The sequence below is a fragment of the Abrus precatorius genome, unplaced genomic scaffold (assembly GCF_003935025.1).
Source record: "Abrus precatorius isolate BTA unplaced genomic scaffold, Abrus_2018 Scaffold9, whole genome shotgun sequence".
In the NCBI taxonomy this organism is placed as follows: domain Eukaryota; kingdom Viridiplantae; phylum Streptophyta; class Magnoliopsida; order Fabales; family Fabaceae; genus Abrus; species Abrus precatorius.
In genome coordinates, this window is record NW_020874439.1 from 32,236,196 (window position 1) to 32,251,155 (window position 14,960).

General features: G+C 32.6%; 4 protein-coding genes across 5 annotated transcripts; 2 read left to right on the plus strand and 2 right to left on the minus strand.

Annotated features, from left to right (window-relative positions):
* The first annotated feature begins 270 nt into the window (after positions 1 to 270).
* Positions 271 to 2,309, plus strand: LOC113850195 (NAD(P)H-quinone oxidoreductase subunit N, chloroplastic). Its single transcript, XM_027480611.1, has 4 exons — positions 271 to 817; positions 1,257 to 1,373; positions 1,499 to 1,584; positions 1,971 to 2,309. Exons 1-4 carry the CDS (start codon positions 410 to 412, stop codon positions 2,032 to 2,034), a joined length of 675 nt encoding a protein of 224 aa, XP_027336412.1. The 5' UTR covers positions 271 to 409; the 3' UTR covers positions 2,035 to 2,309.
* Positions 2,310 to 3,896: 1,587 nt separating this feature from the next.
* LOC113849706 lies at positions 3,897 to 10,189 on the minus strand. The gene is made up of 3 exons (XM_027479799.1): positions 9,722 to 10,189; positions 9,103 to 9,335; positions 3,897 to 8,504 (listed from the first exon to the last, which is right to left on the minus strand). The coding sequence occupies exons 1-3, from the start codon at positions 9,998 to 10,000 to the stop codon at positions 8,312 to 8,314; spliced, it is 705 nt and encodes a 234-aa protein (XP_027335600.1). The 5' UTR covers positions 10,001 to 10,189; the 3' UTR covers positions 3,897 to 8,311.
* On the plus strand, positions 3,952 to 6,930 carry LOC113849705 (reticulon-like protein B5). Its single transcript, XM_027479797.1, has 6 exons — positions 3,952 to 4,152; positions 4,330 to 4,510; positions 5,347 to 5,491; positions 5,574 to 5,643; positions 5,979 to 6,144; positions 6,810 to 6,930. Exons 1-5 carry the CDS (start codon positions 3,972 to 3,974, stop codon positions 6,140 to 6,142), a joined length of 741 nt encoding a protein of 246 aa, XP_027335598.1. The 5' UTR covers positions 3,952 to 3,971; the 3' UTR covers positions 6,143 to 6,144; positions 6,810 to 6,930.
* Positions 10,190 to 12,860: 2,671 nt separating the features above from the next.
* Positions 12,861 to 14,733, minus strand: LOC113850018 (50S ribosomal protein L17, chloroplastic). 2 transcript variants are annotated; one of them, XM_027480323.1, is made up of 2 exons: positions 14,383 to 14,733; positions 12,861 to 13,693 (listed from the first exon to the last, which is right to left on the minus strand). In XM_027480323.1, exons 1-2 carry the CDS (start codon positions 14,630 to 14,632, stop codon positions 13,284 to 13,286), a joined length of 660 nt encoding a protein of 219 aa, XP_027336124.1. In that variant the 5' UTR covers positions 14,633 to 14,733; the 3' UTR covers positions 12,861 to 13,283. The 2 variants fall into 2 exon arrangements, with proteins under 2 accessions (XP_027336124.1, XP_027336122.1); XM_027480321.1 differs by having other exon boundaries at positions 12,900 to 13,698; positions 14,385 to 14,727.
* Between the last annotated feature and the right edge of the window lie 227 nt (positions 14,734 to 14,960).

The following is a 14,960-nucleotide window of genomic DNA, read 5'->3' on the forward strand; positions in this document are numbered from 1 at the left end:
GGCTGCCATTAAATTTAGTTGGGCCAAAATTATAAAGGCTCATATTTTATTTTTCATCGGTTGACATTTCTACTGATCATAAAAAAACCAAAATATTATATATATACACGCAAAAATAAATATGTAATTATGAATAATATAAAAAAAATGTGGGAAAAAAATAGTCAATACCCGCCACATAGTATCACATCTAATTAAAAGTTATAAGTGAAGACAAATTCCTTCTCACTGATCACTTTATCTCATTTCTCCACCATACAAACTCACTTCATACATCCACAACTTAATTTTCCACCAATTTCTACTACTAACTAATATTTTCCATCTTCAAACTCATTGAAAAAACCATGGTCCTCATTCTCTAATAAGCTCTCACATTTTTGTGACCAAAAAATTAATCATAAAAAAAATGGCATACACTGCTAGCTTTTTGAGTTATGGAGGACCAACATTCTTTACTGTTCAGCAGCAACCAATAAGGAACAGTTTCATGGCTAAACATCATAACCATGCTGGGGTGATGAAGGGTTGGAGAGTAAAACCTGGTAGCAATAACACAACCAAAAGGGTAGGCGTAGTAAGGTGCATTGGCTTAGGAGATTTCATAGGTGGAGACTTGGTGAAATTTGACATTGGACGTTGGCTTTCAGATGTTGAAGAACACAAAGCACTTGCAATATACTCTCCCCATGAAGGAGGCTATGAAGGTCGCTATTTGTCACGTCTCAAACGCCAAGGTTACTATTTCCTTGACCTTTCAGCTCGTGGCCTTGGTGATCCTGAAACCACCCTCACCAAGATTCACCCTGTTTGCCCTGTGAGTTTCTTTTTTAGCTTAAAGTATAATGTCCGATTTTGGGGTGTATGAGGTGGAAAGAAGTGAAAGATGGGAAGAAAAAGGAAGAGAGAGAAAGTGAAGAATGTGATAGATAATATAATATGTGAGATTTTGTCTAAGTTCCCTTGTGAGATAAATAACCTTATTCTAGGTGGATTAACAAAGTTAAAATATTATATAAGAAATTGTATTAACTTTTTATTCAACTTTATATAGACAAAATCTCGTAAGATAATTTGGACAACCCCATGATAGGAAGAAAGAGATAGAGAAAAATAAGGTGAGGGAAGTGTCAAAAATATTGTGTATGAATATAGTTGTTATTTGCTTAAAAGACTCTTGTAGCTACTTTTGTTGGTCGTTCTTGATGGTTGTTGCTCGTGTTTAATTTACCCTAGGATTTTATCATGAATTTCAGCCTCATGTTGGCAAGCAGCCAATAGCAAGGTGGTATTTTCCACCAGAAGTTGATTACAGATTAGCAGCATTGCCACCAGATGCCAAAGGGCTGGTGGTGTGGATAATTGAAGCTAAGGTGTGAGGATTATAACATTTTTGTATGATTGTATTTCAATAAAATACCTTGTGTAAAAAAGGGTACCTATGATTTCCCATTAAAATTTACTAGTAGTGGTGTAAATGTTGTTTTGGCTTCCACAGGTTCTCTCTAAGGCAGAACTGCAATTCCTTGCTTTGCTGCCTTCACTTAGGCCTAATGTGAGGGTCATTGCTGAATGTGGAAACTGGTATGAAGCCTAACTTTTCTGAACCTTTTCTTATTGTTGTTAGTATTTTTATTTTTTTTATAGATTATATAATTTATTTATTTGTTGTTGCCTGTTTCTTGAATTTGCCTAACTTGTAGGGAGAGTTTGCTAGACTTGTTAGAATGGGATGAAACATAGCATGAGTTCTATTGTATGTTTTGATACATTTTAAAAATATAACATGGGGTAAAAAAAAATGCTGCATTTGATTTCTATTGGAAAGACCAAAACCAAGGGAATGAAGCATAATATGATATTACATCCATTCTATACACACCAATTGCTACCTACATATCCATCTTTATAATTTATATTTCTTTGCTTATTGTAGTTTGATAACATTCTCATGTTTATAAAATGATCAGGAGAAAGTTTATGTGGAAGCCACTAAAAGAAATTGCGGGACTAACAACCAGTGAGGAAGCTTGATGTTGCTACATTGCTACTTATCATCTTTGATTTTCCAACCGTCAACAATGAAGTACATATCTACACAACTGCAGAAAAGAAAGGACGGTAGAAAGATACAGGAAAATTCAAGTTCCATGTAAATAATTATATCTGCCTTAAATCATGAGTGACACATTCTCAAGGTTTAATTTTGTCAAAACACAAAAATGCCCTCCAACATGGTGTTCATGAAATTCCATTTCAACAAAAATTTTGCATGTCTAAGTTACCCTTAAATAAACAACTGCATCTTATGTAGACCATTGAAGTAAAGATATTATATTAAAAATGGTATAAATTATTTATTTAATTTTTCAGAGACAAAATCTCATTAATCCACTTAGGATGAGGTTGTTTACCCTTTTGGGTAGCTTAGACAAACTCATTTTCCAATAGATTCGTAGTGTGACATTTCTAAATGAGAAAACAAACCGGTTTGACTAACAGAAAGGATATTTAACAGTAATTAGATTGACTATAAAACCCTATGCCATATACAGCTATTCTAATAGTAACAACAGAATTTTGCCATGAGTTTATGAGTAACCATACGTCATTTCAAGCCAAAAATGTTGTCTTCCGATTGAAATAATAATACCAAAAGCGTGGAAATTTGGGAAGGTTTAGGGTAAAGCAACACACAAGCCACTAGATTAACCAATGGGCAGAACCGTAATTTTCCATAATTGCCTATATTTAATTTCAACTTTTGAGTAGATTTTACATTAATTCGTATGAAATTTGACTACGAATAATGTCCTTCAAATACATAATCCCACCTGATTTTAAACAATAAACATTAATCATAATTATTAAAAGGATTAATGAATCTAAATGCTTTATGACTAATAGAATTAATATACATTATGGATGTTTTAGAAAACGAAGAAATCATTGATTCAAATGAGTGTAGTAAAAGAGATCCGAGTTTGTTAATATAGCTTAAGCATTTTAGATAAAGTAACAACTCAAATAAGTCCTACAAAGAATGCCAGCTCACCTCACTCTTATAATTCAAGACTTGAATCAGGTCTCAATATAATTTTAACACAACATCAAAAGATAAAAAAGACACCAAAAGATATCCTACTTTAAAGATAAAAAAACTATTTTCTTAATTCCTACCTCAACATCAATATTTGATTATATTAGCTTTAAATCTCTTAATATACAAATTTTCTTTAATAATAAAAGAATTATTATAATTTGAATATAATTTTTTATTAAAATTGATTATAATTATGTCGTTATAGTAAACTTTTTCAAGAAGTTAAAAATTTGTACCAGACAATAATGATGACAAATCAATATAAATATCAGCTATATAAAATATATATTTTTGTTGTTACATGTATCTAATTTTTTAAAAATTATTATATTTACATATTATATATATCATGGCTGATATTCTTTACCATATTTGTGCAACGTAGAAAAATTTTGTTATTTTAAGTAATGTTTGCTTTCATGCACATGTTGACGGGTTCTAAAATGGCTCCCTGAGATTCGTAGCTGATTGCAAAGGTAGAAAGCAGAGATTCCTAAAACGAATCCATGGAGTCTTGAAGAAAAGAAAGCTCTAAAAGGATAAAATCTCCACCGATTGATCCATAATTGTAAGAAACTGCATATTTCATCTTTTAAACTTAAAAAATGATTATATATAGTGTGTGCATATATGCAAATTAATATCTAACCTTCATGCTAAAATTTTTATTCATGCACACACAATTGTTGTGCAATTGTGACCATTAAATTTGTCGTTCATTGTTTGTTCATGCAACAATTGACAAATAACATTAATTTTTTAATGCATGACATTGTTTCTCATTGGGAATGTTATTGTTCACAGGTTTATGTTTTACTACATAACAACTTAGAAAAAAGATCTAACATATATAGAAGGAGGATAAATAATGTCTCAAACAACAGAATTCATGGATGTAGCAGACTCTGATTTTCTCATAAACAAAGAACTTTATGATGATGACTCAGAATTTGACTATGAGTTTGAGCAATACTTTGTTTTCTCTGCCGCCAAGAGCCGCTTGTTTGGCCAGAAAAGGCCTCTTCACGTTGCCTTAGGTTCTGGAAAAAGTATGATCTTCTGCTTATTTTCCATTCCTTTATGGCTTCATACATGACATGTTTTGCAAGTTTCATTCATCCTGCAAATTACAATGAAAATATGAACCTAGTTTGAGGGTGTGAATTAGATAGTGCAGTATTGTTTTGCATAGAAATTTATGGTAAAATTGGTTTCTTTCTTCTTAGGTGCTGATATTATACTTTGGAAGAACAAGAAAACCTCAGCAAGCATTCTTGTTGGTGTAACTTTCATATGGTTTCTTTTTAAGAGATTGGATTACACGCTGCTTAGTTTCATTTGTGACTCTCTCATACTCCTATTGGCAATGCTGTTCCTCTGGACCCACTTAACATCATTCATCAAAATGTGAGTTTAATGCACTCTATTAATCAGTTGTTAATTATTTTTCTTTTTCGTTCTATGTTAAGATAATTAAATATTTGAAACTCTCAGCAGCTAATGATTTGCTATTTGAAAACAAATATTTATTTATGTTTAATATCATTGCTGCAGCAACTAAATCTACGTGTCGTGCAATTTATTTATTTAGTTTTATAGAAGAGTGTACAGTCATTTGCAACACTGCATCATATTATATTCACATTCAAATATGAAATAACAATCTTTGAATGACATAACTCGAGTCTGGAACTTAAAAGTACTATCCGAAATTCTAGAGTTAACACTGCATCCAGTACACTTATTCATTCTATGATAGAAATAATAATGATTTGAAATTAGATAATTTCGTCATGTTTTCCTCTCACTTGGCCTGATTCATCTTTGCCATACACAAATCAAATTTCAGTAATGAAACCACTACTTGCTTTACAAAAGACCAAATTGAGTCCCAATAGTTTTGCATTTCTTCCAAATTTGCTGCATGTAGCAATGAGTTAGTTTACTCGTTTCCTTCTTGTTTATGTCGTTACTTTTGTAAGGTTCAATTTGACATTAATTGAATATTTTGAAATAGTAAATAAAGGAATCATAACAAGCCACTTCCCCCAACCGGATTGAACATTATATGGCAAATCATGCTTATGTCAAGCTCACCAAATGAGTGACATGAAATGGAATATGTACTAGATTTTTTTTCCTTATCTATTTTTTTCTTTTCATTCATTCAATGTGTTTGTCCGCAAAGCTTGTTGGATTATTGTTTTACAACAAGTAATGATGCTATTTTCTTATTAATTCAGATTACCACCACCTGAATTATCAGCATTCATCTTACCAGAAGGGTCGTTTGTTGATACTGCTATTTCAATAACACGTGAACTTAACCAACTACTCATTATATTTGGAGTCCTAGCTTCTGGACGACATTTGAAGAAATTTATATTGGTACCCTTCAGCTCCTCCTAAGCTTTGCTTACTCATCTTGTCAGTGTCATTTGGTTTTCTTTGACAAGAAAGTAATCTGCAGGTTACAGTTACTTTGGGATCTGTCTCAGTTCTTGGCATTTGGTTCAGTGCTACAACTCTATTCTACATAGGTCAGCCACAAAGTATAATATTTATGCAGCTATCTATCGTAGCAGTGGCATTCCACACATGCAATGATACTTGTATATGTGAATCCATATCCAAAAGTTACAACTAATAATGTTGAAATGTTGAATATACGTGAACTCGAAATCAAACACATTATTAGTGTGTTTGAAAGCTCACTAAAATCACATTAAACCACATTTTAATGTGAAAACTATAACTTACAGTGTAGGAATAGATCTACGTTCAGGTAGATTTAACACTAATCCAATTACACCAGTGGTGCTGCTGAAGTGCAAGTTAGTTCTAATTTGCTTCTTCATTTGCTCTGATGGTGTAGTGTTTGTTGTATTGCTGACTGTGCCAGCAGTATATGAAAAGCATGGGGATGTTGTTGAGATCATTGTTGAGAAGACATTGATTGAATTGAAAAGTCTATATGCATCGTTGATGAAAAAGTTTTTCGGCAAATCGCAACACTTTCAAGACTGCATTCTGCAATAGAGGTAATGCAATACTTCATGGTGCTTTAGCTTATGCTTATTTCTATATTAAGGCTTGTAGTTAACATGTATTATATAGGTAACGCAATACTTCATGATACTGCTGCTATTGATTATTAGTAATGGATTTCATCCTCTTAACCACATACTAATAAAAAATTTGTGAGGTGTTAACCATTGTAAAAATGATGCACGAAAATTAGTTTGCAAGAATCATTTTCCATATTTGATCGCTTTTGGTTATTGATGTAACATCCCCTTTCTTTAACTGTATGCATTATCATATTATATTGGTTTTTGACATACTTGTCCTTCGCCTCTTGCTTGCAGAAATAGGTCCAATTTAGCGTTCTTCGCTTCCCTCACGTTTGGTTTAATTGAAAATTCATTAGAAACAGTACAGTCCTGGATTTCAGATTTTGATTAATATATAAAAACTAGAAAAGTAACAAAAATGGAAAACAAAAGCTTTCTAGAAGTTATTTACAACCTGTCTCTGTAGTCGTTTAACCATTTAGTTTGTTTCACCAATAATGATATCATCTACCGATACCATCATATGTACCAAAGGATTTTATACATTGAGGTTTGAGATATTTTTTCGTATTTGATTAGCACACGAAATACTATTTGAAAGGAAAAATAATGATAATTTTATTGTCATACAGGGCGCAGAGGTTAAATTTTGGCGTGTGTCATAACAAGCAAACCATATTTGTTAGCAGAAAGAAGCCTGATCCATCATCAGAATCTAGTCTATGGTTGGGGACGGAGACTAGCAATGGCTAGAAGTATACGGTAACTGATGCAGATCATAGTTGCACGGTACAGACTCATGAAAGGGATGAATTAAGAGACTGATTTTACAACCTTCAAGAAATGGAGGAAACATGTTCCACTTCGACGAACTACAAAGGAACTTAGTGGTCCTTTTTTCTTTAAAGCATAACTTCATTATACAAACGAAATTTGCAGCATATATCTGATCATTTTTCTTTCTGTAATAAAAGGGCATCCACATCAGGAAAAAGGTAAGTCTAGATGTACAATATAAAAAGAGTGATTTACTTGTGGATCTGTGGAAGTCCATATAAAACTTATTTGCACATCTCAGCATGAATCCAGTAGCCCTGTACTTTAGTTGGCTTTCTTGTTCAGTATTCTTTGTATCAAAATGGATCTTGTAGGACAAGATTAATAGGAACATCCCAAATAAAACTACCTTCAGCTAAAACAAGGCTTACAAAACAGCCCAGTGAAGAGAGGAACAATGAGAAGCCTCTCATGTAAACCTGTTTTCTACGGTAAGAGGTACAGTCTGTTTAGTCATTATGGGATGCATTTAACCACTTCCCAATTCGGTGTGTGCAGTTACACATGAGGAGACATAATTAAGCTGTGAAAATCAGATACAATAACTGGAGGATTGAGCAAATTAGCAATTGGAAGTTGGATATAGGTGGATCTCTCTAGGCAAAGGTAATGCCAAAAAGCATTTGTTACAAAAGTTTTCATTAGGCCTTCCACGCCCCCACCAAACCAACAGTTTCTCAGACTCAAAACATTTAAAATGAGGATGTCCAACCCCATAAAGAAACCTGCATGCCACGCAAGGCCTCAACAGTTTCCAAGACCTATGATAGCCAAACCTGTGGTCATCAAAAAGAATGCTAGAATGCAGAATATGGACAACAAAGTGTGTCTGTAATGTGGAGGACAAGCTCCAAAATCATTGGTAGTTAAATCAACCAAGTCCTTAGACATCAGGTTCAGAGTTTCAGGCATTGACTGGGGAGATAGGACAAGGCTTTGACTGTTTTAAGGAAGCCTTTAATGTCAATGCAATGTAAAGTAAGCGAGTACATTTGAGGTAAGTTCATTTGATGAACAGTAAATTTCAGGCCTTCACATATATTTCTAGCAACAGAGAATGTCAATCGCACAATAAAATCTATACCTAACTCATTTGAGAGACATAAATGCAATTCCTAGAACTTAGATCCTAAGGACAACACCTCAAATTTAAATAATTATACTACCTTCCAAAAATTACAAAAATGAATGCAAATTTAGCCAACTTCAACTACCATCCAGTTATACATGAACAAAAACCATTGGAGAAAAAGATTTACGAATACCCATTACTGGAACGGAGTGGATAGATAATATCTTACGACTTCACCTCTTTCTGGACAGGGGGCAAGAAGGGTTCCCACCATCCAAATTCATATTTAGGATAGGGTGCCACCCATATTTCAGGCTTCTCAAACTCCAAATCAGTAGGATTGAAAGCTAATGCTTCTTCTAGGCTCTCAGCTTCAAAACTTTCTGCTAGAACTCGGTCCAGTCGTAACTTCATGAATCTGCCAAAAGTCCAAAATACACAAGGACAATCACAAGGTGGCTGAAACAACAAAAGCGGGTATTTTGAAGCTATGTTTACAACTTTGATTGTAGCAATTTTGTTGATCATACACTACTTCTGTCTAACATAATTGTTTCATATTATATCATTTGAAAGGCTGGACCTCCTATCAGCAGGGCGCAGACACTAAAAGTAGTAGGAAAAAAATATACAATAACCCTTTTACCACAGTTAATAATTGACAACTCCAACATTGCCAAACAAAAAAAGTAGCAAATGATCAATTCTTGCTTGAGAAGTGAGAACCCCCATGTCACAAGCATATAAAAAGACATCTATTTTAGCCACAAGGGCTTGGCCTAGGTAGTTAGCCATAGGTAGACAGGGTTTTGTCTAGATGTTCTACAGATTGGCTTATGTATGAATTCACACGCACACATACACAATTTGTAAAGCAGATAAGTTGAAAGAATTTCACTCCTTTTGCAGTTTATGACATCCAATCCAAGTATCAATGAAGCATCAGATTGTCAAGTACACTACTTAAAACCAATTGCAGAATCAACCACTGAAAGATTAAGAATTGTCATTCTTACGTGATCCAAGGACCATTGGTAGACACAAGAGCAACAGCAGGTCTCTTCAATCTCTTGGTAATGTCAGGGAACTTATCCAAGAACTTAGGCTCAATGACAAGCCAGAAATCCTGTTCTTTATTACGCTCTCCATAGAGGCGAAGCCGTTCAAATAAGAGTTCCTTGAAATGCTCCTCCTCATCCAGCATAAATTTTGCATTTGCAACAAGAAAATAATACTTGTTGGCTTCATCCTACAAAGTTGAACAAAACATGAATAAATTAACTACCACCAAAACCCAACTCAAATATTACATCATCAACCGTTTTCTCTTAGGATAAGGATAACATCACTCACAACAACAACAACTTTTTGTTTATCTCACTAAGTAAGATCAGCTACATGGATCACATTATATCACTGAGCTCGGATTTTTTAGCTTATATAACGTTTGATTTGTTGATGACCCATCAAAGCGGGACTTTATTATCTTAACACGGTCAAAAACCAAATTTTCAGAAAGAAGGATAATATCACTCAACAGAGAAAATATTAGCAAGAACACCAAAATTGCATTACAAAAAACTGAAATTGAACACAAATTCCAATGTGGGGTTGGTGTAAAAGGGAGGAAGAAACCTTAGTGGGAGGATCAGAAGAATTGAGCTGGTCAGAATCAACAGATGCAACAGCTGTGCTAAAGGGTCGTGCATGTGTTGGTTCCTTGAAGGAAGAGAAAAAGTTGCAATTTTGGTTGGTGGGTAGCACCAAATTCACAGGCAAAGAGCAATTCCTATTAGAAACACTGTGCCTTCTGCTTCCACTGGCAGAGACAAGAGTGGTGGCATGTTGTTGAGCATGGCTCTGAGCCACCACTGTAGTTGATGAACCCAAAGTTAGAGTGGCCATACCCAGCATCTTGATCTTCTTCTTCACCCACAAAATTTGTGTGTTACTAAATTGGGAGAAGATAGAAAGAGTGTGTGTGTTTGTGTATGGGACTTGGGAGAAGAAGGGAAGACAGCAAATGGCGCATGGACAATGGGACAAGTTGGGAGATATCAACGACAACCTTATCTAGTTATCTAAAATCTACCTATGTTACGTGCCTTCTTAGTTACTTTCCCAATATTTAATTACCTTAGTGTATATGTAATTTATGTTACTAAAATAACAAATTCAATCAAAATTTTTAATTTAATTTTAATATATTGTCAGCATAATTTTTTACGTTATTATTAATTAAAAATTATTATAAAAATAAATTTTCAAATAAGTATCATAAAAATTAATGATATGTGATAGTATAATAATTTGTTAGTAAAAAATTGTACCATCGTTATATTCCAATCAATATTGTTTTGGTACATGATAAATTAAAACAATCTGTGACGTATAAACGCCTTATCGTATTGCAAATTGGTTGCTAAAGTATGTTCTATAACTTTAATAAATTACAGTTTTAGCCTTTTGTAAATTTAAATTTTGCTGTTTTTTTAAAAGTAAATTTTATAATCCCTGCTATTGTCAAATAAGTCCGTTAAATATGCTCATAACAATGAGTTGAAATTTATTCTTATCATAAAAAAATTCCATTAAATACTAACCTGTCCCATAATACTGAATTGGAAATGTATTTAATGCAAGAGAACTTAACGAGACTATGATAATGATAGCAACTAAATGTGTTTAATTAAAAAAATTAAAACAACACATGCTATAGTTCAAAATTTAAAAGTTTGTTGAAATATTAAATTTTAAGTGGGTAGGGTAACAATAAACTAATCATTATTTAATTGAGAGAACTAAGGTATTGTTGAGAAGTGAATATTTCAAGTTTAAGTCAAAACATTTTTCTTTCTCCAATATTGGATCGATCTTATACTAAAATTCTAATATAATATTAGAGCTCAGATACGACATTATAAAAACTTAAAAGTTACAAAAAGTTCAATAAAAATTGAAATTACAACCCCAAACTAAAAAAAAGTTAAAAAAATATATGCAAATCTCAATTAACTCAAAAGCTCCACTCTAAAATTGTCAAGACAGCTTAGAGAGTAGAACCTTTCAAACTTAGTCCAAACACTCTTCTCTCTCCTATATTGGATTGGGCCTTGGATTAGACTTTATTAAAATCTTAACAAGGTTAATTTATCTATAAGGAATAAAACTATTTTAACTAAAATTTATTTACTTAATAGAGTTTATATCATTGGAATTTTTTTAATGACAGTCAGAAAATTAAATTTTAAATATCCTGCAAACTATTTAAAATTTCTTAACTTTATTCTCCTCTTAATGACTTTATTTCCACGTTGGCAATTTCCTAAATAACTTAAATCGAAATGTATTAGGACAGTACTTGTTAAATAAGGATATGTCTAGATAAATAGTTTAATTGTAATATGAGTTCATGTTATAATATTGATCATACAAATTATTAAAATAAATTTAAAAATTATAATTTTTTCATAAGTAAAAAAATGTACATTATTTTAAATTAATTTTAAATTCAATTGTGATAAGCACGACAAATAAAATTTGCGAGGTTATTAATTTTAATTTAATATAAAAATATTGTAACTCGTAAATGATGAATATAAACATGAAACAACTTAGGTGTATAATGTCAACAAAGATTGTTTTAATCAGTAAATATTTGATTCTTCTATGAGAATATGAGTGCAAATTTTATTGTCGAAATGAAAATCTTTTGAGTATGTTTTGACTTTTGTTAACTCTCAAAACTAAACTCACCTAAATTTTATGTAATAAAACAATTAGGCATATAATATAGTTTACAAAAGAAAAAAGAAACATTTGATTTTAACAAATTAAAATGAATCAACTTCTTTGTTCTCTATTAGTTTTTTTAACTCTTCATATTCGTTTTTTATTTTTGTTTCTTCCTCCCCCCCTCTTCTTATGAACACTTGCCTTGCTGGTCAGAGTGATGAGAAGTCTAATTCCCTATAAGTAAAGTGTTAAAAGTTTTAGTTTTGAGAATGGAGATGGGGATTAAGAGAAATTCACCCCTTAAATGGGACCTAACTTGACTTAAAATAATCAAAACAATTGTGACTTTTGAACTTTGAAGGAGTCAGATGAAAAAGAAAAAAAGAAAAATTCAGAATTCAATACTAGTTTTTACCAAATTGCTTTAAAGCTATTTTTTTTTATTTCCAAATACTAATCACTTCATTTCAAAATTTAAAACAAGTTCAGAAACACTCAAACACACTACATAAGTTTCAAATTTTGTTTTTGAAGAACTAAACAAAGTAGTAGACGAGCCAAATAAAATACCAACTAAAAATAATCTATTTCAAATTGGGCTGCGTGTGCATACAATAGAATGGTAATCAAATTGTTAATAGTAACTCTTGAGTATGCTTGTCTTTGATCGGGTCATGCAAGATTGTAAGCACCCTGCTACTTCAGTTATGCCTTATTTACACAGAAGCTAAGCCTAATAGAGTAATGGTTTGCCTTGCCAGATGCGAAAGGTGTCATGCGTTCATGTGTTACTCATGTCTTATCTGAAATTTATTAGTTAATTATTTCATTTTTCCTCCTCCTCTCTCCTCATGAGCCAAACAATGTATACTTACCCTTCCTTTCTTTAAATCAAACAGCGTATTACTATTGTACTCGTTTTTGCACAAATTGCTATTATATATATAAAGTAAGTACAATATGGCCTTTTGCACAGGATCACTTAAAATCAAAGATGGTTGGTTTGTTCAGAGTACAAAAGGAGATACAAACTAAGAATTAGTCAAAAACATGCTTAAAATATCTGTAATTCAAAACAATGAGTGAATATATAACCTTATGCAGATGATCACTTGATATCAAAGATGATTGTTTGCTCATAAGTACAGGCGATGCAAACAGAGAACTAATAAAAAAAGGCATAATACAAATACAAACGCACTTAATAGTCAAAGCATCTGTAATCTTAAAAAATAAGTGATCTATAACCTTCTACAGATAATATCTTAAGATCAAAGATGGTTGTTTGTCCATGAGTACAGAAAGAGATGCAGACCAAGAACTAGTCAAATAGGCATAATACAAATAATCAAATACAACTTAATAGGAGGAAAACTGTAGAATCAATCGTTACCATTGATGCATACCCACGCTCAACATTGCAGTGAGATTGCTAACAATTGCACCCAAATAAAAGCAATGGTTACACAAGTTCAATGTAAGCCATGGGAGCATTATCACCCCGCCTCGGTAGGGTTCTTATAATTCTTGTATAACCCCCATTTCTTTCACCATAACGTTCTTGAACCTCTGCAAATAAAGCATGAACAATTTGCTTCTCATAGATGAACCCAAGGGCTTGTCTCCTTTTATGAAGAGACCCATCCTTTGCCAAAGTGATCATTTTATCAACATACTTCCTAATTGCACTGGCCCTTGCTCTGGTGGTCTTGATGCGGCCATATTTAAGAAGCTGAGTTGTAAGGCCTCGAATGAGTGCGCGGCGCTGATCGGGTGGCCGGTTGAGTTTTGGCACCCTCCTCCCATGCCTCATGGCATAGACTCGACCACCATTGTCAATAATGGTAAGAGAGTGATCATAGCCAGTATATTCTGCAACAAGAAGATAAAATCCAGAAGTGAAGTCAATGGCAATGGGAAGCATAATTGAAGTTACTCTATATTACAAGAGGACTACCAAATTTCAAAGGGTACGCAATTAGGAAGCAAATTTCATTCACACCCAACAACCTCAACAGCAATGTTGTAACAAGAACAATACTAAGTTATTGATAGGGCCTATCAGATTAAGGGCTCTTCTGGAATGATTTGTAGATACTTTATGAAAATGATTCATAGCTCTTAAGCTCAATAAGTTGTTTTTATCTTAGTCTAAAAAATTCCATGGTTAAATTTATTGTATAAACTATCGTTTAAAACAAGTTTACTAACAAATGCTTAATTAAATTGGATATCCAAATGCATCCTAAAGAGTAATTGGTTTAAAATATACTTCCTATTTTCACACACACAGAAACTATAAAAATGCCACATTATTTTTACTTTATTTTCAATTTTAAAAGCTTGTGAAGAAATTATTTTCCCATACCAATATTTGAAACATAGGAGAAAGAAATAATAATTATATTTATTAGTAAAAACAAAAAAATAGAAAACACTTTCTATATAGCAGGCCCTAAGGTTCTGGAATGATATAAATGAACAACAATTAACTAAAAATTAGAATGTTACATCGAAATGGTGATAGATTTTCAATGTACAGGAATTGTTATCATAGTTACCTGAAGAAGAAGAAGCAGAGGAGAGGAAGAGAGAGTTAAGAGGGACAAGTCCAGTGAAAGGGGTAAGAAGGGATTTGAGTTTGGTTCTCGAAATTCGGAGTTTCATTGAAGAAGATGATGAAGATTTGAATGAAGGAAAGTGCAATGAAGAGGAAATTGGAGAAGAAGAATGAGAAGGCAAAGCAGAGAGCAAGGAAGCCATAGACAGTTTGCTGTCACTGCTCGTAGCCATAACCGCAACGGACGCCATTGCCGTCTCTCAGTGCCACAATCACACGATAAACTCGGTGGATAAAGAGAGAGTCAGAGAAAGAGAGAGAGAGATTATGGATTGGGCTTTTAGCCCACCACTGTTTTCTTATTTATTTGTTAATCATCTTTTGGACTGGGCTTTTCATTTTCAACGTAATATTTTTTTTTTTGGTATTAATTTTATTCATCGACCAAAATACTATTTTATTATATATTTTTTGCTAACACCTCTTTATCCATCCTCTTTATAAATTCAAATAAAGTTATTTCTTCTTCTTTTCCTTATTTTTATTTCGTTGAAATATTTATAAAAAAATAAAATTCAT

Excerpts from the sequence above, each read along its gene's own strand:
- LOC113850195 (XM_027480611.1), top strand. The coding sequence starts at position 410 with ATGGCATACACTGCTAGCTTTTTGAGTTATGGAGGACCAACATTCTTT. Across the intron at positions 818-1,256 it reads AGATTCACCCTGTTTGCCCT|CCTCATGTTGGCAAGCAGCC; the intron begins GTGAGTTTCTTT and ends CATGAATTTCAG. Across the intron at positions 1,374-1,498 it reads TGTGGATAATTGAAGCTAAG|GTTCTCTCTAAGGCAGAACT; the intron begins GTGTGAGGATTA and ends TGGCTTCCACAG.
- LOC113849705 (XM_027479797.1), top strand. The coding sequence starts at position 3,972 with ATGTCTCAAACAACAGAATTCATGGATGTAGCAGACTCTGATTTTCTC. Across the intron at positions 5,492-5,573 it reads ATTTGAAGAAATTTATATTG|GTTACAGTTACTTTGGGATC; the intron begins GTACCCTTCAGC and ends AGTAATCTGCAG. Across the intron at positions 5,644-5,978 it reads TACAACTCTATTCTACATAG|TGTTTGTTGTATTGCTGACT; the intron begins GTCAGCCACAAA and ends CTGATGGTGTAG.
- LOC113849706 (XM_027479799.1), bottom strand. The coding sequence starts at position 10,000 with ATGCTGGGTATGGCCACTCTAACTTTGGGTTCATCAACTACAGTGGTG. Across the intron at positions 9,336-9,721 it reads CTTCTGATCCTCCCACTAAG|GATGAAGCCAACAAGTATTA; the intron begins GTTTCTTCCTCC and ends TCAACTTTGTAG. Across the intron at positions 8,505-9,102 it reads ACCAATGGTCCTTGGATCAC|ATTCATGAAGTTACGACTGG; the intron begins GTAAGAATGACA and ends GACTTTTGGCAG.
- LOC113850018 (XM_027480321.1), bottom strand. The coding sequence starts at position 14,632 with ATGGCGTCCGTTGCGGTTATGGCTACGAGCAGTGACAGCAAACTGTCT. Across the intron at positions 13,699-14,384 it reads TCCTCTGCTTCTTCTTCTTC|TGCAGAATATACTGGCTATG; the intron begins AGGTAACTATGA and ends TTATCTTCTTGT.